At 49.6% G+C, this 24,753-nt stretch overlaps 1 protein-coding gene across 2 annotated transcripts in view; it reads left to right on the top strand.

Moving 5' to 3' along the window:
• Nucleotides 1-24,753, top strand: part of COLQ (collagen like tail subunit of asymmetric acetylcholinesterase) — a 65,971-nt gene that overhangs the window by 16,642 nt on the left and 24,576 nt on the right. Inside the window, exons 1-5 of one of the 2 annotated variants that reach the window (XM_060298629.1) lie at nt 9,265-9,361; nt 16,635-16,747; nt 17,852-17,953; nt 22,615-22,659; nt 22,988-23,014. In XM_060298629.1, the coding sequence (XP_060154612.1) occupies nt 17,867-17,953; nt 22,615-22,659; nt 22,988-23,014 (159 nt within the window). In that variant the 5' untranslated portion in view covers nt 9,265-9,361; nt 16,635-16,747; nt 17,852-17,866. Of the gene's footprint in view, nt 1-9,264; nt 9,362-16,634; nt 16,748-17,851; nt 17,954-22,614; nt 22,660-22,987; nt 23,015-24,753 lie in introns of those variants that run through there. The other variant, XM_030876392.2, reaches the window with a different exon arrangement.

Genomic DNA, 24,753 nt, shown 5'->3' with positions numbered 1-24,753 from the left:
GCCCAAGAGTCCAGTGGCCCTGGTTGGGGGTGACCGGCCTCCTCACTGGCATCCAGAAATGCAGGCCCTTTCTGTCCTGGCTCCAGCATCACCCAGGGCTGGAGTCTTCTGCATCCAGGCAGAACCATCGGTGGGAAGAGTCATGTAGCCACACGCCCCAGCTACCCTCACTGTGGGGGAGCTGGGCAGTGCCACCACTTCTCAGGGATAGCTCTGGCCTATGGGGTGGCGGGGAGCACACATTCTGGGGGAGTCCAAGCCTTCTCCTCACAGCCCCAACTCTGAGGAGGTCCTGGGATGTAAAGTCAGCAGCTGGGGGTTAAGAGTAGAGAGAGCCAGCCACCAGGGAAGGGCCAGGTCGGAGGGCAGCCGCCTGGCCCGCAAGAGCAGGGAAAGCAGCAGGAGTGGGGAGGGCAGTCTGATGGGGAGCCATCCCCCAGGGCTGGGGAAGCGGCCACCAGGAGGCCACCTTCTCCCAGGGCTGCACGAGAGTCCTGTTGAACTCTGACCCCGGTCCTAGCCGTGTGGCCTGGACCAATCTTAAATTTACAGGTTTCTCCTCTGTAAATCGAGGGTAATCATACTCTGAGGATTCAGTGCTATAATGCGTGGGATGTGCTGAGTCCAGTGTTGTCATCGTTTCATGGATTTTGCTAAACAAGGCCCAGCAAGTAAGCAGCGCAGATGCCACTCCTTCCTTTCATCTCTGGGAGGCAATACCAATAAGTCGTGACCCTCTTTCCTCAGGGTCCTTCTCAACACAGTGTTCCAGGAAATCTGCACCAATCGTTGGCGTTAGCAGATGATATGAAAACTCTTTGCCCTCCAGAGGCTAGACCGTGGGCGTTTTTGTCTCTCCATCCTGGTGGCATAGCAAGGGCTTGACACATAGTACGTGTTCAATAAGTGTTTGTGGGCTGAAGTAGGATCTGTTACAGGGCTCTGCTGTGGGCAAAACATTGGATCTGTGTCAAAGAAAAAATGATTCTGATGCTTGTTGAAAGCGTAAGGGAGACCCTGATGGAGACTATTGCCGTGGGTGGCAAGACTCTCTCGAGAGGGGAGAGAGATTGCGCTCAATTCTGAATTGAACAGGAACAAGTGGGGATTTGTAGTCAAGGAGCAGATCGAGGGGTTGGTAGATGGAAAATTACCAAGAGACCTCAAGGGTAGGGGGATCTTGCTTAAGCCACTTAACAGGATTCTCGCTGAAGGCAGGCCACGTGATAAGGTATCAGGGGTGGGGGAGATGAGGAATTTGATCAGATATCAAGGGTGAACGGATCTCAAGGGTGGCGATTCTCTCTAAACCGATTTAGCAGGCTTCTTCCTAAAACTGGACTCAGCAAGGAAGCCCAAGGTGGGGGCCTGGTTCAGAGCCTGACCAAAGTTTGGTCAAGGAGAGCGTGTCTGGCAGTGAGAAGACAGACCCCAGGTCCTCCAGCCTACTTCTGGGGAGTCTGAGTCCTTGGGAAGGGTGCCGAGTTAGCCAGGCCACACAGCCTCTCTGGGCAGCAGGGGTGGGAGACATGGCCAAGGGAAGATGCAAAGCAGACCCCACTTTGGGAGGCTCATCAGGAAACAGGCCTGCATGTGGCAGCAGTGGGGACAGGGGTGCTGGCCTGGTGCCTGGGAGGCAGTATTCCAGAAAGGTCTTCTGGCCTGGGTGATGAATCCCAGAGCTGCGATTAAGACAAAATACTGTGAAGATGACACCTGCTGACAGCTGCAGGAAGGCCCCGGAAACTTTTACTATGAATTAGATTTTGCAGGCAGCTCTGCTGGGTGAGCTAGTGCTTGGGCCAACAAGAGGCTGCGTCGAGGGCAAGGACTGCTCTCCAGGGGAGAAGAGAGGAGAGTCTCAGGAACCATCTCCCCTGGGAGAAGCAGGGGCTGGAATGGGCTTAGAGCGCATCTGGCCAAAGCTCCCATTTACATTTGGGAAAACCAACCCCCAGCACAGATGTGAGTTCTCCAAGGTCACGCTGCAAGTTACTGGCCACACAGCACTGGAGGCCAGGACTCCTGATCTCAAGCTGGCACGCTTGGCCGAGGGGCAGTTAGGCAGTGAGCACACCTCCAGGCATTTGACTTAAAGAAATTCAACTGCTAGTGCCTGGAGAGACGGAGACAGAGAATGAGACCAAGTTAGAGACAGCGAGACAGAGAGAGAATGGGATCGAGGCAGGAGAGAGAGTTGCAGAAGGAGGGAGACAGAAAGAGACATTGGTGAGCCTGAGGTTGGGAGTAGAGACACGGACACCTGCAGGGCTGGACAGGACCTCAGTGATCCTCTAGTCAGCCACCTTCGTTCTGACAATCATGAAACAAAGTATAGCTGAGTGGTTTACTTGTGTAAATCTTTCGAGGAGAAGTTTGAAGTGGAATGGTAAAAAAATAAATGCTTCAGGTGCTTAAAATGGCAAAACTTCCATCTCTAAGGGTTTTTGAAATGAGGCTTGAAAAATTGAAGAGCTGCAGGAACAGGCCCTGACACCAGAGGATCTGGGTAAATGTGACGCAGAAGACCTTTCTGCCCTGGGCTGGGTTTCAGGACTCCATGCCCTCTGTGCTGTCTTCCCTGATGTTTCTGTGAACAGAGGGAGTTGCTCCAGAGAAGGAACAGAGCCTAACCCTCTCCTCCCTCATTCCTCCCATCACGGTACCAGCAGATATATATACTTTTTAATATTTATTTATTTATTTAGGCTGCCCTGGGTCTTAGTTGTGGCATGCGGGATCTTTCAGCCACAGCATGAGGACTTCTGAGTTGAGGCATGTGAACTCTTAGTTGCAGCATTTAGTTGTGGCATGCATGTGGTATCTAGTTCCCCAAGCAGGGCTCGAACCCAGGCCCTCTGCACTGGGAGTGTGGAGTCTTACCCACTGGACCACCAGGGAAGTTCCCCAGCAGATCTTCTCAACTTTCAAAGCACAGCCCAAATGCCACCTCTTCCAGGAAGCTTTCCCTGATTTCTCACTTGTATCCCCTGCCCCAACTGGTACCCATCACTTCTTGTAAATCCCTCCAGACACCCCAGTGCCACGTTAGCCGCTTTTATTTTTCCACCTCATACAAGTTATCTATGAAAATGTTGATAAAAGAGCCCCTATTCTGTGCTAGGAACTCCAAAAGCCTTGCCCTAATCCTTACAACGAATGAGCTAGGTGAGTTTCGCCATACCCACTTGACAGGTAAGTAAGCCGAGACTCTGAGAGAGTGAGTAAGTTCCTCAAGTTCAGATAGCCAGTAAGTGGCAAAAGCAGGGCTGCAGCCCAAGTTTGCCTGACTCTAGGGCTTGTACTCTTTCCACAACACTGACTGAGACGTTCCGAGGGCAGAGACTGTGTCTAGTCATTGTGTCTTGTAGGCATTTGGCACTGACTCACTGTGTATTTCTGAATGAATGAAACAGCAGATGAGTGAATGAATACAAGAAGTATCCTTTCTTTTGAAGGTTGTAGCTCAGTGGTCAGCAAACTACAGCCTGGGAGCCAAATCCAGCTTGCCTCCTATTTTTGTAAATAAAGTTTCATTGCAACACAGCCACACGCATTCCTTCCTGTGTTGTCTATGCTGCTTTCACGCACCATGGCAGAGTTGCGTTGCAGCAGAGGCCATGAGGCCCGTAGAGCCTAAAACACTATCCGACCATTTCCAGAAAATGTTTGCCAACTCCTGCTAAAGCTCATGGTCCTTACTAAGCTGGTTAAAACAGCAGTGCTTACTGCTTTTATGATCTAGAATATTCTGTATGTTTGTGCACATGCTTGTGCCTTGGGTGCCTATAAAGTGTCAGATTTCCACGTGTATTTGGTATATGTCACTTAATCATTTTACAGGGAAGCTTCATCTAAAAAAGTTTGCCTCATGGGCCCTTTGGAAATATATATATATATATATATATATATATATATTTTAATTAAGTTTAGCTTTGTTGCCAGCACTGGCATAGATGTGGTGACCTTCCCTGGAGCGGAGGCAGGCAGACTCCCCCCCACCCCACACCCACGGCGGCTGGGGTGACAGTGAGGATGGCCCTGTGAGGCTTGCCAGAGTGCAAAGCAGCCTGTTTCACGGGTTACCTTCCGTTTCCCCTCTGCTGCAGGGGCATCAGTATCCTGGGCTCCAGCCCCACCTCCTCCCCTGGGCTCTCCCTGGGGAACTCTTCCTCTCCCAAGCCACCCCCAGTGCATCCTCCTGAGAGGCCAGAGCTCTGCCTCCCGTTCCTGCTCCCGGGAGCTCAGGACTGGCCTCCGGACCCCTGGCATCCGGGGCAGAAGCGACACCAGAGCAGGGATTGTCCGACTCCCACCCCAAATGCCCAGCAGGCCAGGCGCTGGGAGCGCTGGGGGCGTGACAAATCTCAGCCAGCCTCCAGCGGGTGTCCCCCGGCCAGTCCGCCGGGGCCTTGCCCGCGATGACGGGGCCATCCCTCAGCCTCGCTCATCTGCTCACCATTTCAGGACTGCTCTGTTACTCAGCTTGCTGCTTGGGTGAGTTGTGTGAGTGTGTGTGTGTTTGTTGTTTTGGAAAAAAGGCTCTTGGAAAGCAAACTTGTTCTGGAGGTTTCAGCAGCCTTTAAATTTTAAACTCCTCCGCTGGTGTTGGAATTGCAACGTAAAGGGGCTTGACATTGGAGTTGATGGGGATCTTGGCACGCGTGTGTGTGTGTGTGTGTGTGTGTGTGTGTGTGCCTCTCTTGTGACCTTGAGTGGCAGGCTGGCAGCTGCTGCTCCCTTGGCTTTGAAGTAGCATGGTATTCTGTGGTCCGGGGCCACCCTGGCACTGGGTGGCCAAGACACTCTCCATCTCTCTCCAGGCTGGCTGGCAGCTCCAGGCTGGGTCATGCAGCTCACTGTCATCCCAGGGGCAAATGTCTTCTCTGTAGGTTGTGTCCTCACCTGCCTCCCAGGCCTGCTCAGTCAAATCGCAAGACAGCAAACTCCTAACATGGTTTTTCAGAGACGTTCAAATACCTTCAAGCTCTAGGATCAGAATATTTTTCTCAAGGTGTATGTGGTATGAGTGGGGTTGGTGTGAAGAAAGTTGTAAGGTGCAGCCTTCTCTGGAATCTGTGAATGGGGGAAAACCAGGCAAACTGCCGCTGGTCAGGGTGAGAACTTGGTTGTAGCTGAGCCATCTGACTCACGGTCAGAACCCTTAGTGATGCCACGAGCGTGTGCCCTCACCTCTCCTCTCCTTGGGCTCTTGCGAGCACAAGTTCCAACAGGCAGGGGAGGCCCAGAGCGGAGGGGGCGGAAGTAATGAGCCCTAGCAGCTGTGGAGCAGTTAGTGCATGGCTGCACCTGTAATTTTCCCAACCTGCAAAGGCAGGATGTGTGTGTCACGTCTTTCCTTTGCGGCCTTCTAATGACACATTTGCTTGATTTGAGGGGTTGCTGCTTGATGCAAAAAAAGGGGGCAGAAACAGAAAAGGCTGTCTCTAGTGCCCTACTGATGGGCTGGTCTGGTGAGTGAGAGACCCAGCTGGACACAGTGGTGATCCTGGGGTCATATGTGTAAAAAAAGGACTTTGGAGGTGGTTTGGGCCAAATTCCTTGTGGTGCAGGTGGGGATCCTCAGGTTGAAGAAGGGAGTCGCGCCGGGTCCCATGGTCACTTGCACCTGGACTCACATTTTGATCCAAGTCCCTATGTTTCCAAGAGTAGGTCGGAGTGAATCACTTTCCAAGGATATGCACCAGACTCAAGTGCGTAGTTTGTCCAAAGGGCAAAAACAGCATCAACAACAGCAAAAAGAAAAAAACCCCAAATGTTTGCCGAAAGCCTGCATTACACTCAGCATTGTTTCTACCTGTGATGTGGCCCTGCAGTGGCCACGCACAAAATGGCTTTGGTGTCTGTAAGTCAGGGGGGGCAGTCCCGAAACTCCACGGGGGTTGGCATTTCCAAGGCAGCTGCCTGGGGCTGAGCCACTTGGGGCACCCAGGTTTCTGCAGGCGCCGTGTACACACACACACACAGGATTATTTCCATTACAACAGAGCCTCTGGGGCTTTCCAGGCTGGACCCGAGCTCAGACACGATTCCACAGAGGCAGCCTAGTCCGGAGAGACCTGGAGGCCACTCAGATGACACCAAAATAGACATGTGAAGGCCTGTTTTAGTGATTGGGAGGAAGAGGCGAGGGGAAGCTGTTCCCAAACACGTCCACCTGATGGAAATATTCTGAGCTGGAATGAGCTGGAAATAAACTAGACGGCGCTAAAAACAAACCTCTCCAGGGAGCTGGGGGGCAGGCAGAAATAGATGGTCCTCACCTGCTGAAGATGAAGTGGGGGGAGGGGGAGGGGACAGAGGGAGGGGGAGGGGTGGACAGTGCAGTAGGCTTGGCAGGAGCAGCTGGTAGTGTGTCTTCCCTAAGGGAGCTCCAGCCTCCAGGAGGGAGTGAAGGAGGGACGGCTCTAAGGGGCCAGGGTCTTTCATCAGTGGAGGCTGCAGAGGGTGCAGACTGCAGGAAGCACTGGGGCCCTATATGGTCTGGAAACAGGAGCGATGAGCAGTGCGCCTTCAGCTCGCGAACCTGCCGCCCCCCAGGTGCCCCTGGCTGGGAGAGGCCGTGCATAGAACCACAGCTCAGCCCTTGCTGAGGCCCAACCGAGGCGGAGGAGAGGCTGCAGCTGGGGCCGGGGAAGGGCTCTGGAGAGCTGCCCGCCTGCCCCAGGCCAGCCGCAGCGGCTTACACTCTAGGAGAGAAACGGGGAGAGGAGTGCCATTGCTGCTGACGTCAGGTCTTGTAACAACACAGCGACTTGGCTGCCTGCCCTCCGGCTCGGCTGCGGCTCCTCTTCTTGGACACAAACAACCTCACAGAACGACAGCCAACGGGGCCACTCTGTGACCGTGATGGATCAAGATAAAAACAAGGCTACTCTGTCACCATGCCAGACACGGACACAACAACACTATCCCGCAGCCAGCGGGCCCTCTGTCGTTGCTCACGTGGGTAACCGTGCTGCTGCTTTATGCCCACAGCTCCTGTCTCCTCTTCTTCTGGATGAAAATTAAGATGTAGCCACAGGACTTCCCTGGTGGTCCAGTGGTTAAGAATCTGCCTGCCAATGCAGGGGACACGGGTTCAAGCCCTGGTCCGGGAAGATCCCACATGCCGCAGAGCAACTAAGCCCACGAGCCACAACTACTGAGCCCGAGTGCTGCAACTACTGAAACCCGCGCACCCAGAGCCTGTGCTCTGCAACAAGAGAAGCCAGAGCAATGAGAAGCCCGCGTACTGCAACAAAGAGTAGCCCCTGCTTGCCGCAACTAGAGAAAGCCCCTGTGCAGCAACGAAGACCCAACACAGCCAAACAAACAAATAAATAAATAAATTTATTTTTTAAAAAAAAGATGAAGTCATAGACTAACCCTCATGTCCTGACAGCAGCCAGTCCAGAGCAAGGCCAGACTTGGCTTCCCCATAAGCTCCCGCCAGCATCACGAAGCAAAAGCCCAACTCCTAGAATAAATCCTTTCTCACGGCCTCTTACCGAGATGCCGATGGGTCCCCTAGTGTGCGTCCTCCCTCATGGCAATGAGGCACTTTCTATCTCAGGTGGTTGTTCCAGGAACACCCCTGGCCTTCTTCTTAGCTCCCAATCTTTATTTCCACACACATGCAGTCATAGTGTCCAGATCAACAGGAAGGACTCTGGAACCAGAGTTCAAATCCTGGCTCTGTCGCTTACTAGTTGTATGACCTTGGGCAAGTTGCTTCACCTCTTTGCCTCAGCTACCGGATCTGTAAAATGGGGATGATGATCATGGTAATAATAGTACTTAACTCTCAGGGTTTCTCTGAGGATTAGGTGAATTTATATGTGTGAGGCATTTAAATGGTGCCTGGCATGTAGTAAATTTTAAAAATTAATTCAGCAAACATTTTCGGAATATCCAGTGTATGCCAGGTGCTGTGCTAGACCCTATGGATCAAAACTGATGCCCATCCTCACAGAGAGCACAAGGAAACACCCCATGGATAAGAGCTAACATGGGGTAAACCTGGAGAAAGCATAGCAGGATCCCTCCGTCTTGGCCTGGGAATCACGGAAAGCTTCTTGGTGGAGGGTGAACCTGACAGTTCTTGCTGTAGAGTAAGAGTCTCCAGGATGGGGCTGGGTGTGGGAGGGCAGAGTGGGCCCTGAGCAGAGGGCGCGGCAGCTGCCTACAGACAGGGGCACATTTAGGCACCGCTCTGCCCCCACAAGGCCTAGTCCAGTGCCTGGCAAAGCACACGCACAGATGAACAAATGTCTCACACTAAAGCTGGAAGCTTTCCTCCAAACCAGTGCCTTCTCTGACTATTCTATCTTAAACTCGGACCACTGTTGCCCCAGGTGCCCTGCAACATCAGAATCACCCTGATCCTTCCTCCTCTTTCACCCCTGCCGTGCACTGACCCCCAGTCTCTTTCTCCCCAGGATGTTTGTGTGGCCCCTTCCTTCCGGCCCTCACTGCTTCCATACCACCGCAGGCCCTGATAGAATATCTCCACACCCGGCCTGCAGCCTGCTTGCTGCCTGCCGTTCTCTGAGCTCTCCTTGCCCACCTTGCCTCTACACCGTCTTTCCCAGCACCGTGTTGATCCTATTACTCCTTCACTCAGCACCTTCTGTGGCTCCCTACTACATTTTTTAAAAAATTTATGTTAACTCTCTTATCTATTTATTTATTTTTGGTTGCGTTAGGTCTTCGTTGCTGTGCGTGGGCTTTCTTTGGTTGCAGTGAGCAGGGGCTACTCTTCGTTGCGGTGCATGGGCTTCTCATTGTGGTGGCTTCTCTTGCTGTGGAGCACAGGCTCTAGAGCACAGGCTCAGTAGTTGTGGCTCACGGGCTTAGCTGCTCCACAGCATGTGGGATCTTCCCGGACCAGGGCTTGAACCCGTGTCCCCTGCATCGGCAGGCGGATTCTTAACCACTGTGCCACCAGGGAAGCCCCCCTACTACACTTTGAATAAAGCCCAAACCCTTTGGTGGGGGATCCAAAACTGCATGATCTAGCCCCAAACTAACTTTCCAGCTCTTCTTTCCAGAACCTCCTCTCCCATTAGACCTACACCTTAAAACTTCTTGCTTCTGTGCTCTATTTAACTTATTTACAGGGTCTGCCTTCCCTTGCTCCCTTCCAGAGAACCTTCTCCCATAGCCTCAGTGGAGCTGGCAACACACTGAGATGATGCTGAAGATTGGGCCTGGTCCTGGGTGGGTCTGCACAGCCACCCCAGGGACCTGTCACTTGACTGGAAAAAAATGTGTAGGGCCATCAGAGTCCGCGTCATGGAAACAAGAGCCACAAAGGGATGTTCCAGGCAAAACAGATGCTGGAGGTAAACGATTTGAGGTGAGACCGGGTCAGCCATCATGCAGTGATGGGGGAGTAAAGATGCAAAAAAAGACAGGGTGGGTCAGCCTGTGGCAGGTAGTGCCCATCTTGCTCTCATAAAATAAAGGCAGAGCCACCTGAGTGAGGATGACACCAGTAAGCAGAGCCGAGAGGTCGGGAGAGACGATTCCTGCTGATGTCATGGAATTCCAGGTACAGCCCTGCCAGAAGCCATCTGCCTGAGGACTTCTTAGTTGCGGCCAGCAAGATGGCAGAGTAGAAGGACGTGAGCTCACCCCTTCTTAAAAAAACACTGAAATCACAACTGAACAACCATTGACAAAAAAACCGCTGGAACCTACCAAAAAAGGTACCCTACATCCAAAGACAAAGAAGAAGCCAAAACAAGATGGTAGGAGGGGTGCAAGCACAATAAAATCAAATCCCATACCCACTGTGTGGGCGACCCACAAACTGGAAAACAATTATACCACAGTGGTTCTCCCACAGCAGTGAAAGTTCTGAGCCCCACGTCCGGCTTCCCAGCCTGGGGGTCTGGCAATGGGAGGAGGAGCCCCCAGAGAATCTGGCTCTGAAGGCCATCAGGGTTTGATTGCAGGAGTTCCACAGGACTGGGGGAAATGGAAACTCCACTCTTGGAGGGCACACAAGGTCACGTGTCCACCAGGACCCAGGGGAAAAAGCAGTGACCTCATAAGAGACTGGGACAGACCTACCTGCTAGTATTGGAGGGTCTCCTGTGGAGGCGGGGGGCAGCTGTGGCTCACTGTGGGGACAAAGACACTGGAAGGAGCAGCTCTGGCATGTACTCATTGGTGTGAACCCTCCTGGAGGCTGCCACTTCCTCCCCAAGACCTAGCCCCACCCAACAGCCTATAAGCCCCAGTGCTGGGACGCCTCAGGCCAGACAACCAACAGGGTGAGAACACAGCCCCACCCATCAGCAGACAGGCTGCTTAAAGTCTTCCTGAGCACAGCCCTGCCCACCAGAGGAACAAGACCCAGCTCCACCCACCAGTGGGCAGGAGCCAGCCCCTCGCATCAGGAAGCCTGCACAAGCCTCTTGGATAGCCTTGTCCACCAGCGGGCAGACAACAGAAGCAAGAAGAACTACAATCCGTGAGCCTGCAGAGCAGAAACCATAATCACAAAAAGTCAGACAGAATGAAACAGCAGAGGACTATGTCCCAGATGAAGGAAGAAGCTAAAGCCCCAGAAGAACAAATAAGTAAATGGAGACAGGCAATCTGCCAGAAAAAGAATTCAGAGTAACGATAGTGAAGATGATCCAAGATCTCAGAAAAAGAATGGAGGCACAGACTGAGAAGATGCAAGCAATGTTTAACAAAGACCTAGAAGAACTAAAGAACAAACAAACAGAGATGAACAATACAATAACTGAAATGAAAAAGACACTAAGAGGAATCAATAGCAGAGTAACTGAGGCAGAAGAACGGATAAGTGAGCTGCAAGACAGAATGGTGGAAATCACTGCCACAGAACAGAATAAAGGAAGAAAGAATGAAAAGAAATGAAGACAGTCTAAGAGACCTCTGGGACAACATTAAATGCACCAACATTTGCATTATAGGGGTCCCAGAAGGAGAAGAGAGAGAGAAAAGACCTGAGAAAATATTTGAAGAGTAATAGCTGAAAACTTCCCTAACATGGGACAGGAAACAGTCACCCAAGTCCAGGAAGCACAGAGAGTCCCAGGCAGGATAAACCCAAGGAGGAACATGCCAAGACACATAGTAGTCAAACTGACAAAAATTAAAGACCAAGAAAGAATATTAAAAGCAATAAGGGAAAAGCAGCAGATAACATACAAGGGAACTCCCATAAGGTTATCAGCTGATTTCTCAGTAGAAGCTCTGCAGGTCAGAAGGGAGGGGCACAATATATTTAAAGTGATGAAAGGCTAGGACCTACAACCAAGAATTCTCTATTCAGCAAGGCTCTCATTCAGATTCGACGGAGAAATCAAAAGCTTTACAGACAAGCAAAAGCTAAGAGAATTCACCACCACAAGATCAGCTTTGCACCAAATGCTAAATGAACTTCTCTAAGCGGAAAAGAAAATGCCATGACTAGAAACAAGAAAATTACAAATGGAAAAGCTCACCAGTAAAGGCAAACATAAAGTAAAAGAAGGAAATCATCTGTGCAAAAATATGCTATCAAAATCAGCAATTGTGAGAAGGGAGAGTACAAGTGCAGGATACTGGAAATGCATTTGAAATTAAAAGACCAGCAACTTAAAACAATCTTGTTTATATACAGACTGCTATATCAAAACCTCATGGTAACTGCAAACCAAAAATCTACAATAGATACGCACACAAAAAGGAATCCAAACACAACATTAAAGTTAGTTGTCAAGTCACAAGAGAAGAGAACAAAAGAGGAAGGGAAGGAAAAGGACCTGCAAAAACAAATCCAAAACAATTAAGAAAATGGCACAAGGAACATACATATCGATAATTACCTTAAATGTAAATGGATTATATGCTCCAACCAAAAGACATAGATAGACTGGCTGAATGGATACAAAAGCAAGACCTGTATATATGCTGTCTACAAGAGACCCACTTCAGATCTAGGGACACATACAGACTGAAAGTGAGGGGATGGAAAAAGGTATTCCATGCAAATGGAAATCAAAAGAAAGCTGGAATAGCAATACTCATATCAGATAAAATAGACTTTAAAATAAAGACTGTTACAAGAGACAAAGAAGGACACTGCATAATGATCAAGGGATCAATCCAAGAAGAAGATATAACAATTGTAAGTATATATGCACCCAATATAGGAGCACCCCAATATATAAGGCAAATACTAACAGACATAAAATGAGAAACCAATAGTAACACAATAATAGTGGGAGACTTTAACACCCCACTTTCATCAATGGACAGATCATCCAGACAGAAGATCAATAAGGAAACACAGGCCTTAAATGACACATTAGACCAGCTGGACCTGACTGATATTTATTGATCCCTCTACCCAAAAGCCACAGAATACACATTCCTCTCAAGTGCACATGAAACATTCTCCAGGATTGATCACATGCTGGGCCACAAAGGAAGCCTTGGTAGATTTAAGAAAATTGAAATCATATCAAGCATTTTTCTGACCACAACACTGTGAGATTAGAAATCTACTACAAGAAAAAAACTGTAAAAAACACAAACATGTGGAGGCTAAACAATATGCTGCTGAACAACCAATGGATCACTGAAGAAATCAAAGAGGAAATTAAAAAAAGACAGGGTGAACAGATGCACAGGAGGAAGCATAAGAGAGGAGAGGGGGAGAAGAGGAGGGGGAGGGGGAGAGAGGGAGAGAGAGGAGGTGGAGGGGGAGAGGAGAGAGGGGAGGGAGGGGAAGGAGAGGGGAAGAGAGAGGAGGGGGAGGAGAAGAGGAGTGCCAGGAGTTTCAGTTCCTGCTCTTCCTAACATTTGGCAGCTTTATGATGAACCTCCCTTTTCTCCCACCTGAGCCGGTGTGAATGAACTTCTGCTTCTGGCAGTCAAAGTGGCCTGAATAGAACGTTGTCTCTACCTGCTTTTCCTCCCTCCCCCTGGGGAGCCTTCCTCCTCCATCACCCCTGCCCCATCCAGTCCTTCAAGGCCTAGCTCTAGTGCCCCTGACTGCCCTAGACAGTTCCTGGGTCTAGAAGACTTCCTGTCTGAATCTTCCCCAATCTTCCAGAGCTAGCAGGAATGCCACCTCCTCCAGAAAGGCTCCCATGTCCCTCCCAGCTGGTCATCACCTCTTCCTTGCTTCTCTGAATTCCCTCAGTTCCTTGTTAACTTACCTGGCCTGGGGCAGATGCTGCTTTTGTGTGGGAACCAGATTCTGTGGACTGTTCATGACCAAGCCAGTCTCCAAACATGGGATAAGCCAACAGTTTCTAATGGGGCCATTTTGTTTGTTTGTTTGTTATTTTTTTATTTTTATTGAAGTATTTTATTGAATTACAAAGTTGTGTTAGTTTTTGGTATACAGCAAAGTGATTCATATATATATATATGAATATGAATATATATTCATATATATATGATATATACATATATATATCAGATTCTTTTCTATTATGGTTTATTACAGGATATTGAATATAGTTTCTGTGCTATACAGAAGGACCTTGTTGTTTATCCACTTTATATATAGTAGTTTGTATCTGCTAATCCCAGACTCCTAATTTATCCCTCCCCCATCTTTCCCCTTTCGTAACCATAAATTTGTTTTCTGTGTCTGTGAGTCTGTTTCTGTTTTGTAAATAAGTTCACTTGTATCATTTTTTTAGATTCCACATACAAGTGATATATTTGTCTTACTCTGACTTACGTCACTTAGTATGATAATCTCTATGTCCATCCATGTTGCTGCAGATGGCATTATTTCATTCTCTTTTATGGCCGAGTAGTATTCCATTGTATACATGTACCACATCTTCTTTATCCATCCATCAGTGGACATTTACGTTGCTTCCATGTCTTGGCAATTGTAAATAGTGCTGCGATGAACGTAGGGGTGCATGCATCTTTTTGAATTAGAGTTTTATCTAGGTATATACCGAGGAGTGGGATTGCTAGATCACATGGTAGCTCTATTTTTAGCTTTTTAAGGAAACTCCATACTGTTCTCCATAGTGGCTGTACCCATTTACATTCCCACCAACAGTGTAGGAGGGTTCCCTTTTCTCCACACCCTCTCCAGCATTTGTTATTTGTAGACTTTTTGATGATGGTCATTCTGACTGGTGTGAAATGGTGCCTCATTGTAGTTTTGATTTGCATTTCTCTAATAAGTAGTGATGTTGAGCATCTTCTCATGTGCCTATTGGCAATCTGTATATCTTCTTTGGAGAAATGTCTATTTAGGTCTTCTGCCCATTTTTTGATTGGGTTGTTTGTTTTTTTGTTGTTGAGCTGTATGAATTGTTTGTGTATTTTGGAAATTAATCCCTAGTTGGTCGCATCATTTGCAAATATTTTCTCCCATTCTGTAGGTTGTCTTTTTGTTTTGTTTATGGTTTCCTTCGCTGTGCAAAAGCTTATTAGTTTGATTAAGTCCCATTTATTTATTTTTGCTTTTATTTCTATTGCCTTGGGAGACTGACCTAAGAAAACATTGCTACAATTTATGTCAGAGAGTATTTCGTGGGGCCACGTTGGAAATTTTCATTTTCAGTTGTCACAGTGGCTGAGGTGAGAGGTTTCCCGCAAAGAGTGGGACAGAATCATACATGAAGAGTGATTCCATGTCCCACATGACTCTGAAATGTCACATGGATGATACATACCCTGTATAATTATCTCATCCTAGAAACTGATTCTCTTTGACATCAAATTTGTTGAACGGTTGTAGTATGAAACTGAGTTTTCTGAGACTACAACTGCTGAGTAATGACTGTGCTTTGTTTGGTTGGGATTTTACCCAGTGTTTTTCATCATTTGAGAAAATCACATTGCACAGCGGGCACGTCACTTGAAGCATCTGTGTTGCCTCTACTGCACCTTGTGCATTCACTGCGGTTTCTCATATAGGTGCAAGCATCTAACTACATCATCATGTTTCCTGATGTGCTAGTGCCTGACCACTTATAGTCAAAATATGCCTGTTTATATCATAAATCACTTTTCTGAGAGTTCTCTTTTATATTATATTCAGAGCACTATATTGATTTTTTAATTGTATAGGTATGTTGTATTATGTATGAATTTCATTTTAGGATAACAAAGGTGTCTTTAAAAATGTTCCTTGCCAATGGGGACATTGTGTCTGAGGGCGCTGAGGACCACTGGCCCTGCCAGTGGATGCTCCTCTGCTGGGTGTGAGGGTGTAGGTGTGCTCAGGGCAGTGATTCCCGGGGCGCTGGAGCTGACACAAGCCGCCCCACACCGGGTGCCTTCTGGGGAGCACCTACTGGTTGCCTGGTGTGTGAGGCAAGTCTTGGATCCCAGGGTGGAAAGAGAAGGCTAGCACTGTCCCCTGGGAGACAACACTGAAAACTGGGTTCAGGGCAAGAGGAGTGCAGGGGGTGGGGGGAAACCCGCCCATGTTCTGTGAGATCCGAGGTTTGGAGAAAGGGTGGAGATGGAGGTACCATCACAAGACCAAAACTGGGAGCTGGAAAATTACAGCTTTGGGCGATCATGGATCTCACTGCTATGAATGTTCTAGTACGTGTGTTGGGTGAACACATACTCACTTTTCCATCGGTAAACGCCTAGGAGTGAGTTGCCGAGCTATCGTATGTGCCTATGTTCAGCTTTAGTAGACAATGCCGAGAGTTTTCCAAAGAGGTTGAAGCAATTTCCACTCCCACCAGCCAATGCATGAGCCTGAATGGGAACCCTATTCAGCAGCATAAAAACGACAAGCAATGACCAGGAAGCCCCTCACAGACACTATGTAGAGCAAAAGAAGGACACAAGAATTCCCGTTCATATAAAGTTCAAATACAGGCACAAGGACTCCCCAGGGCTAGCAGCCAGGGTGGTGTACAGGGAGCAGTGCAGAGACTGGACAGGAGCTGAAAGGGCTTCTAGAGGCCAGGGAGTTCTGTGTCTCCACCCAAGTGCTGGCTTCTAGGGTGTGTCCCCTTTGCAGGAATCCAGTGGGCTGTACACTTAGGATCTGTGTCCTTCCTGCCAGGTACACTTCAACACTGAACATGTACTAACACTGAACACGGGCATGTGACAAGGAAGCTGTAAGTATCCAGGGTCCTCTCTTCATCTCCTCACACCTGTGTCTGGAGACATTAAACCTTAGCTCTCCAGTGAGCATGGGTGACCTCGAATGTCTGTGTAGAGTCTGGAGTCAAATCTACGTTTGAAATCCTGGCTCTGGGTCTGATCAGCGCTGCCCCCAGCCCTGCTGCCTCCCCCCTCAGAACAGTTCCTTCTGGGCACAGCATCAAGGGTATTAACAGACACTGCCTTCTCCCCAACTGTTGGGGATACCTTATGAGTAAGTTTGAACTTGGCATTCCTTGTCCCATCTACAGAGTGACCAGTCAGTGTCTGGAGAAGCAGCCCTGGACCTCGTGATGGTCACAGTGGCCACACCATCTGTTCATTTATCCAGTGAAGGCAGGGGAGGGCTAGATCAGGTATAGGCAGGAGGTGTGCTCACACCCAACAGCCTGGAAATGAGACTCGAAAATGAGATGTAGTCTTCCCGGGCGCGGTGGACACCCAGAGGCCCTAGCACTGACCCCATGCTAATGAGCATTGTTTTCTCTGAACAGCCCTTCCCGGCCTGGATCAGAAGAAGCGTGGCGGCCACAGAGCATGCTGCCTGCTGACCCCCCCGCCACCCCCTCTGTTCCCACCACCGTTCTTCAGAGGGGGCCGAAGTCCGGTGAGTAGCTTTGGGCTCATGAGAGAGCAGACATGCAGGTCCCAGGGCCACCACACAGCTCACCTTCTCCCCCACTGCTCAGTGGGAGTCTGTCCGGAGGGATCTAGCTCTCTGCCCTCACGTGGCACGCGGAGCCCAGATTGTACATTTAGCTGTTTCTGGTACGTGTCTGTTCTCCCACCACCTTAAACAAGTGATGAAGGGAAATGCTTCTCAGCAGGGAATTGGACTTGGCAAGGTGTCCCATCCTCTCAAAAACACTGAGGTGAATTTATAACTTTCTGGGCTCCTATCGGCTCAGACATGGAATTTTCCCTTCTGTCTTTCTTCTGCCCAAGTGCTTGTGAAATTCCCTTCCACAGCCCGAACTGAACTTACACCATATCCATGAGGTGACACAGGAAACAGTCCTGTGAGAGGGAACGGAAGTGGGGAGAGAGGAAAAGGTGAGGAAAGAGCAGGGTCGGAGAAGCTGACCTAGAAGATAGCTGGCCAGGGCATTTCAGGGATTTGAGATGCTCCAGACCTCTTAGACCTGTACCCTCCAGTACAGTAACCACTGGCCCTATGTGACCAGCTCCAGTTGAGATGTGCTGAGTGTAAAATACACATTGGATGCATTTTATAAGAATGTAAAATATCTCAGTAATTTTTTTACATTGAATATACATTGAAATAATAATACTTGGGATATATTGGGTAAGATAAAATACTTATTAAAATTGATTTCACTTGCTTCCTTTTACCTTTTTTATGTGGCTACCAGGAAATTTTGAACTATATAGGATGTCTCGCATTGGTGGCTCACATTATATTTCTCTTGGATGGTGCTGTCCTGGACATTGGATAAAGGCCCCTGAGTGAGCTTCCTAACTCCATCCGAGAGGTCATTATCTCTCTGTAATCCATTCAAACCAGGTTCGTCTCAGAGCAGATGAGAGAATGGAAACTGGGGATCCAGAGGTCACCTTCTTGAGATGCCCACTGGGTGTCAGGGAAACGCCAGCCTCAGGGGCTGGGCTATAGAACAGGTCTGTGTCCAAGAGGTAACCATTCTTCTGTCCCCCAAGTCTGACCTGTAACCTGTGTCGCTTTGCCTTGAAGCTTCTCTCCCCAGACATGAAGAATCTCGTCCTGGAACTGGAGACCACACGGCCCCCATGCGTGCAAGGGTCGCTCAGCTCCCCCGGGCCTCCGGGGCCCCAGGTCGGTGCATCCCCCAGGCCCTACCCTGCTGCCCTCTGTTCAGGGCAGGGATGCCCTCTGGGCAGAGCTGCCCCTTTTCAGGTGACATGGGGTTGTCTTCCTGCCCTGGAGGAACCACATGGACAGAACACTGGTTTATCTCTGGGGGATTCTGCCTCCCAGCCTTGACGACCTCCTCCACACAATGGGGATAATAACTTCCCTTGCAGTACTGGATTTGGGGGGTGACCAAGTGAGCTGCTTGGTCGCTTGGGCACCCCCCAAAGTGGTGATAATGGGTGTGGTTATTATTATAGTTATCACCAGACAAACATTTGATGACAATGTGACCCCACCAGTGGACCCAGAGGTACCTGCATTCAGGCCAGAAAAATGGAGGTAACCGGGAACTTGTTACCCTGAGCTCAGTTTGGCCCCCAGATACTGGCACCACGTAGCTGACCTCTCCCCACCAAAGCTCAAGTAAGAGTGAGAAGCAGGCAAAATGCTAGAGAAAGGATTTTCTAGGCAGACAAAGAGTACCCTCCAGAGACCCTGTCTCACGGACTCCTGGCCCCTCTGGCCGGCCTGGGAGAGGGGGTCCATCAAGGAGGAACATCCCTCAGCCTGGGGTCTGGGCCTGCCATGGGGACGGGAAAGAGGAATTATGTCACCCTTCCTGGGGAACCCCTCCTGTGGCTTTCCATCATGGGAAGAAGACCAGACAAACTCCTCACCCTGGGAGCAAAGCCCCACACGCGGGGACCCGTTATCTCCTGCATCAGCTCAAATGACCACCACTGCCCACTCAATGTAGCCACAGTGCACCTGTTGAGTGCTCAAGCACCCGAAGCTTGCTCCAGCCTTAGGGCCCTGAGGCTTGTGGCTCTGGCTGTTTGGCACGCTCTGCCTTCTGATTTTCACCATGGCCAGCTCCTTTGTCCCTCAGCACTCAGTGTGCCCGCCACCTCCTCAGACACGTCTGCTCAGCCACTCCGCCTGCAGTACCCTCCCCGTCACTCTCCACCCAATGACCTATTTTCTTTCTCGGCAGAGTTTTCTCACGTTGTTACGGTTTTCTTAGTTTTTGTTCCTTTGGTCTCCCTTTCATAAAATGTCAGCTCTATGGCTGGGATTGGCAAAGTATGGCCAGGGGTCCAATCTGGCTTTTTTTTGTAGTTAAATATTATCGTCTCTGGCTGCTTTTGCACTAGCGGGTAGAGTTGAGTAGTTGTGACAGAATTGCTATATCAGAGCCACAGCCTAAGATACCTCCTATCTGGCTTCTTACAGAACCAGTAAACTGACCCCTGGTCTTGCGAGCAGGGACATTGTCTACCTTGCTCATGCTGTGTGCCCAGCCCACACCAGTGCCCGGGGTGTAGAGCTTCCCCATCAATATTTGTTGAATGCAATGAGGAAAACAGGTGGACCAGAGCTGCCACAGAGGGGCTGGGGAGTCTGCATAAAGGCATGGTGGGCACCCGAGGGTCAGCTCTGGGGGGATTTCTATCTTCCCAGCCTTGAAGTCCATGCTGACAGCAAGTGATAGCACATGAGAAACGATGCTGAAAGCTCAGCCTCCCTGCACTGGTGCCGAATCAAATCTCAGAGACAGAGTTTTGGGTGAAGTAGAAGAGGACAGCTTTATTACTTTGCCAGGCAAAGGGGGCCACAGCGGGCTAATGCCCTCAGAACTGTGTGTCCCAACCCCAGACGACTGGATGAAGAGTTTTATAACAGTGGTTCAAGGGTGGGGTCTCTGACAAGATTAGGGTGTGAGCAGGGCCTGCCCTCCTTTAACCTCATCTCCTCACCTTGATGAGCTTCTCTGGTCCCTTTAATCTTGCCTCAGGTGGTCTCCTGGCTGCTCGTCCTTTGTTCGAATCCACCCTTTGGAACTCAGGGAAGGTCATAGAGGCTGGAGTCTTGCCTACAAGAAACAGGGGACAGTAAGGCCAGACACTATAAAGCTCTTAGAGGAAAACATAGGCAGAACACACATAAATCACAGCAAGATCCTTTTTGACCCCCTTCCTAGAGAAATGGAAATAAAACCAAAAATAAGCAAATGGGACCTAATGAAACTTCAAAGCTTTTGCACAGCAAAGGAAACCATAAACAAGATGAAAAAACAACCCTCAGAATGGGAGAAAATATTTGCATATGAAGCAACTGACAAAGGATTAGTCTCCAAAATTTACAAGCAGTTCATACAGCTCAATATCAAAGAAACACACAACCCATTCCAAAAATGGACAGAAAACCTAAACAGACATTTCTGCAAAGAAGATATACAGATTGCCAACAAACACATGAAAGGATGCGCAACAGCACTAATCATTAGAGAAACGAAAATCAAAACTACAATGAGGTATCACCTCACATCAGTCAGATTGGTCATCATCAAAAAATCTACAAACAATAAATGCTGGAGAGGGTGTGGAGAAAAGGGAACCCTCTTGCACTGTCGGTGGGAATGTATATTGATACGGCCACTATGGAGAACAGTATGGAGGTTCCTTAAAAAACTAAAAACAGAACTACCATATGACCCAGCAATCCCACTGCTGCGCATATACCCTGAGACAACCATAATTTGAGAAGAGTCATGTACCACAATGTTCACTGCAGCTCTAAATAGCCAGGACATGGAAGCAACCTAAGTGTCCATCGACAGATGAATGGATAAAGATGTGGCACATATATACAATGGAACATTACTCAGCCATAAAAAGAAACGAAATTGAGTTATTTGTGGTGAGGTGGAAGGACCTACAGTCTGTCATACAGAGTGAAGTAAGTCAGAAATAGAAAAACAAATACTGTATGCTAACACATATATATGGAATCTAAAAAAAAAAAAAAAAAAAAGGTTCTGAAGAACCTAGGGGCAGGACAGGAATAAAGACGCAGACGTAGAGAATGGACTTAAGGACACAGGGAGGGGAGAAGGGTAAGCTGTGACAAAGCGAGAGAGTGGCATGGACATATATACACTACCAAACGTAAAATAGATAGCTAGTGGGAAGCAGCCGCATAGCACGGGGAGATCGCTTGGTGCTTTGTGACCACCTAGAGGGGTGGGATAGGGAGGGTGGGAGGGAGGGAGACGCAAGAGGGAAGAGATATGGGGATATATGTATATGTATAACTGATTCACTTTGTTATAGAGCAGAAACTAACACACCATTGTAAAGCAATTATACTCCAAAGAAGATGTTAAAAAAAAAGAAACAGGGGACAAAAAAAGGTTTCCGTGCCTGGGACCACCACAGGCCCCGCTCGGTTTCAGAACCCACAGCGAACCCATGGGAAGGGGGTTCCTGCTGCCCCCAGACTTCTGTGTCCAGCCGCATATGCATGCCTCCAACCTCGTGCAATCCCACGTGTGTCACTCCGAGGCTGTGCTGCCAACTCTGGGGACACAGTGTGAGGACCAGCAACACTGGCGTCACCTGGGAACTTGCTGGAAACGCAGAATCTCACCCTCTCCTCCTCCATCCCACATCCTTCAACCAGAATCTGCATTTTAACAAGACCCTCCAGAGGAAATCAGTCCATATCAAAGTTTGGGAAGTGCTGAGCTAGGGAGAGCACAACGGCCTGATACATAGTTCTCGTCCATTTCAAGAAAATGCAAAAAAGCGAGGCTTGGAAAAGAAAAAAGAATGGAACTGAAACTCTCCCTCCTCCCGTCCCTAAAACAGGAGAGTAAACCAGAGATAGTGGTTCCCAAACTTTTCTGCACATTAGAATCCCCTGGGATTCCTGTGTCCCTCGGGAATTTTAAAAGATCCCCAGGGGTTTCTAATGTGCAGAGAGGCTTAGGAACCCCTGGCTGAGGGATTGTTGGTCATCTGGACAAGCCTCATAGAAATCCTGTTTCAGACAGGCTTTGCGTGAGGCGTGCTCACCTGCAGATCTTGGGGATGAAGTGGTGGCCTGGGGGTTTTGGTGGATTCCTCTCTGCTGTCCTGGGGAGCTTGGAAGACAGTTGGCCAACTGAGCATTTCATAGGCGCGTACGCTGAAGGCAGCTGCGTCCTGCCATAGGGGGTGTCAAGCTTTAGTGCGACGGGCCCCGGAATCCCTGAGCTGGACTCAGCCCCACTCCCGTGGCCGGGCCGTGGGACAAAAACGCACTCTTCACATCTTAAAACAGAAGACTTTTGCTGTACCTGGTACCCATAGATCCACCATGGGAATTTCTGTGTCAGCTGCTCCTGCGAGCAAAGCCTAACTTCCGTCTTGTCTGGGCCCCAGGGAAACTTGGTAAGAGCAGCCGAAAAGACGTGAGAGCTGGTGCAGCATCTCGTTGTCAGCAAATAGCATATCTTCACGTCTCTTTAGCTGCTCTCACCAAGCACTCAGGATGTTTCAGGCAACCCAAGAATTCCAGGGAGAAAATGAAAATCACAGAGAGTAGGTGTGTGACCATTCATTACAATGGTGCTGCTGGAAACAGCCTAGAGAAAGCAAGAAGAGGGGGCCTAGGGAGGAGGGGCCTAGGCTGGAGAGTGTGGAGTGTCCTTCCTGCCGTGTCTGGAGCCCTGAATCTGCAGAGAGAAGGAGGCTGCTGAGGAGCTAGGGCCCAAGGAGCGCCTCCCGGCCTTGGCTTCCTCCCACCGGCCTGCCTTGGGCTCATGCATGCTTTCTTCACTTCTTATCTTGATCGTGTAGGGCCCGCCTGGGCTTCCCGGCAAGACAGGACCAAAGGGAGAAAAGGTACGAACCACCTGTGTCTTCACCCCACCTCTCCTTGGTAGTTCCAGCCTGTTTTCTGGGGGCGCCACTGAGGGTTTGCAAGTTCAGATTTCAAAGCACGTGCTAATCCTGCCTTAGTGCGTGAGGATGGGCTCCGGGGTGACTGGGCTGCTGAAGGTGTGGGACCCCGCCGGTGCATCTGGGGGGGCCCCCTGACGTGGCGGGGGTGCTGTGAACCGCCAGGTGACCAAGCCGCATGGGCATGCCCGCTCATCAGCCCTGCTAAGCCCTTGATTCCAGAACTTTTCCTCCAAAGCAGCCTCTGCTTACCTGTCTTCTCCATCCACAGGGGGAGCTTGGCCGACCGGGAAGGAAGGTATGGTCCATGCTGTTCTGTCAGCATTACGCGGGCAGCTGTGCTCGGTGTGCATGAGTGTGCGCACTCCTAGGGGTGGGGACCAGCTGCCCACCTCCGCGGCCCTGATACCCAGATGGCTGATGACAGCACTGCCATCCGATGAGGACAGTAGTGACTGGCATTCGGACTTCTGCCAGAGGCTGCCAAGCCTGGCCAGATTTCCCCCAGCCTCACGCCACCTCATCCTGCCATCCATCAGAGAAACCCTCCAAGGCCTCAGCCAGTGGCACCAAATGACTCTCACTGTCAATTTGATTAAAGTGGAGTAAAGTGTCAGACAGAAACAAATGGCTTTGCTTTACGGCCCAGCTGAAATAAATGGCAGTTACTTCAGGTCACAGGGACTCAGTAAACCAAACACATGTTATTAAGGTTCTCATTAGTGTCAGGAAGGTGTCAACCCCCTGCCGCTTGCTGTAGTCAATGGATGCTGGCACTGAAATTGTAGGTCTTGGTGATATAGAAGAAGGTTCAAAACTTTGGCCAAGAAAGATGCCTCTGGTTCTAAATATAAATTACTATTTTCCCCGTTAAATGTTTTATTCAAATACTTTCACTATCAATAAGAGCCTCAAACAGACCTTTGTAAGGCAAAGTTCCAACCCTTTAAGGCACAGCTGACCACTCCAGTCAAGGCCCAGCGGTCGACTGAAGTGCTGGGCTGGGAGGATTCTGCCATCGTCTCCATGCTCAGGACTAACAAGGGCCGTGATTGATTAGTGATGTCTGCCATGGATGAGGAAGGCAGGAGCAGGAACTAGTACACATGCCAGTGCCTGTGATGTCTGGGTAGGGGCTGAGCCTTCCACAACTCCAGCTTGGCTAACTGAAATTAGCCAGTGGGTGCAGAGGTCAACATAGACCCCAAGTCGCTGCGCCCATGCTCTCTTGCAGGGCTTACTCTTCCATAGCTCCTTGGCTTATGTTGGATTCCCTAGACACAGAGATAGAGATGGTCCATGCCATGTGCAAGTGAATTAATGATTAAGGGAGCTCTTTCCAGAGGAGCCTGAGGGGAGGGGAGACCCAGATGGGGCAGGGAAAGAAACCCAGCGTGGGGTGGTATCAGATGACATCCAACTTCAGTCTGATCCCTAGGGGAGCTCTGGAGTGTGAATGGCACCAGAGAATTTGTCCTGCCTTACCTTGATGTAAGGGGGCTGGGCTGTTGGCTGCAGGAAGGGGAGGTACATCAATTGCTGGGCAGCTCCAATTGCCCCCGGCAAACCCACACTTGCAGGTTGTAAGAAGGAAAGTGTTGGTACAGCAAGGAAGGTAGCCCCTGGGAAATGGGCATGCTGAGCAGCGGGGAAAGACCTTGAGGGAGTACCCCCAGCATCTGCTGCTGTTCTCCAAACATAATCCTCTCCCCTCCTACACTGCCTCCTTGGGGAGAACCTATGGGAATGCAGGGGACATTTGCGTGGATGGGTAGAGATGATAACGATCGAAGAACCAAGAAGTTTAGAATCCCTTCCCTACCACGTTCCATTTCTTGAATAGAAAAGTCTTGTGTGTCGACATAATGTGACACCAAGGGCTTTAACTCATACCCGAGTGGCCCAACTTTCTAGGCCATCAGTCTTTGGAGGGTGGGGATGAGGGTCCTGGGGCCATGCTTGGAGGCCCCATACTCCCCTCTAGGCCACAGAGACAAATGTGTGTTTTTAGAGGGAGGGAAACAAACCCAGTTGTCC

Source organism: Globicephala melas, chromosome 4, assembly GCF_963455315.2.
Source record: "Globicephala melas chromosome 4, mGloMel1.2, whole genome shotgun sequence".
Lineage (NCBI taxonomy): Eukaryota > Metazoa > Chordata > Mammalia > Artiodactyla > Delphinidae > Globicephala > Globicephala melas.
The sequence above is the reverse complement of the archived record's forward strand: the minus strand, read 5'-3'. Positions and strand labels throughout refer to the sequence as shown.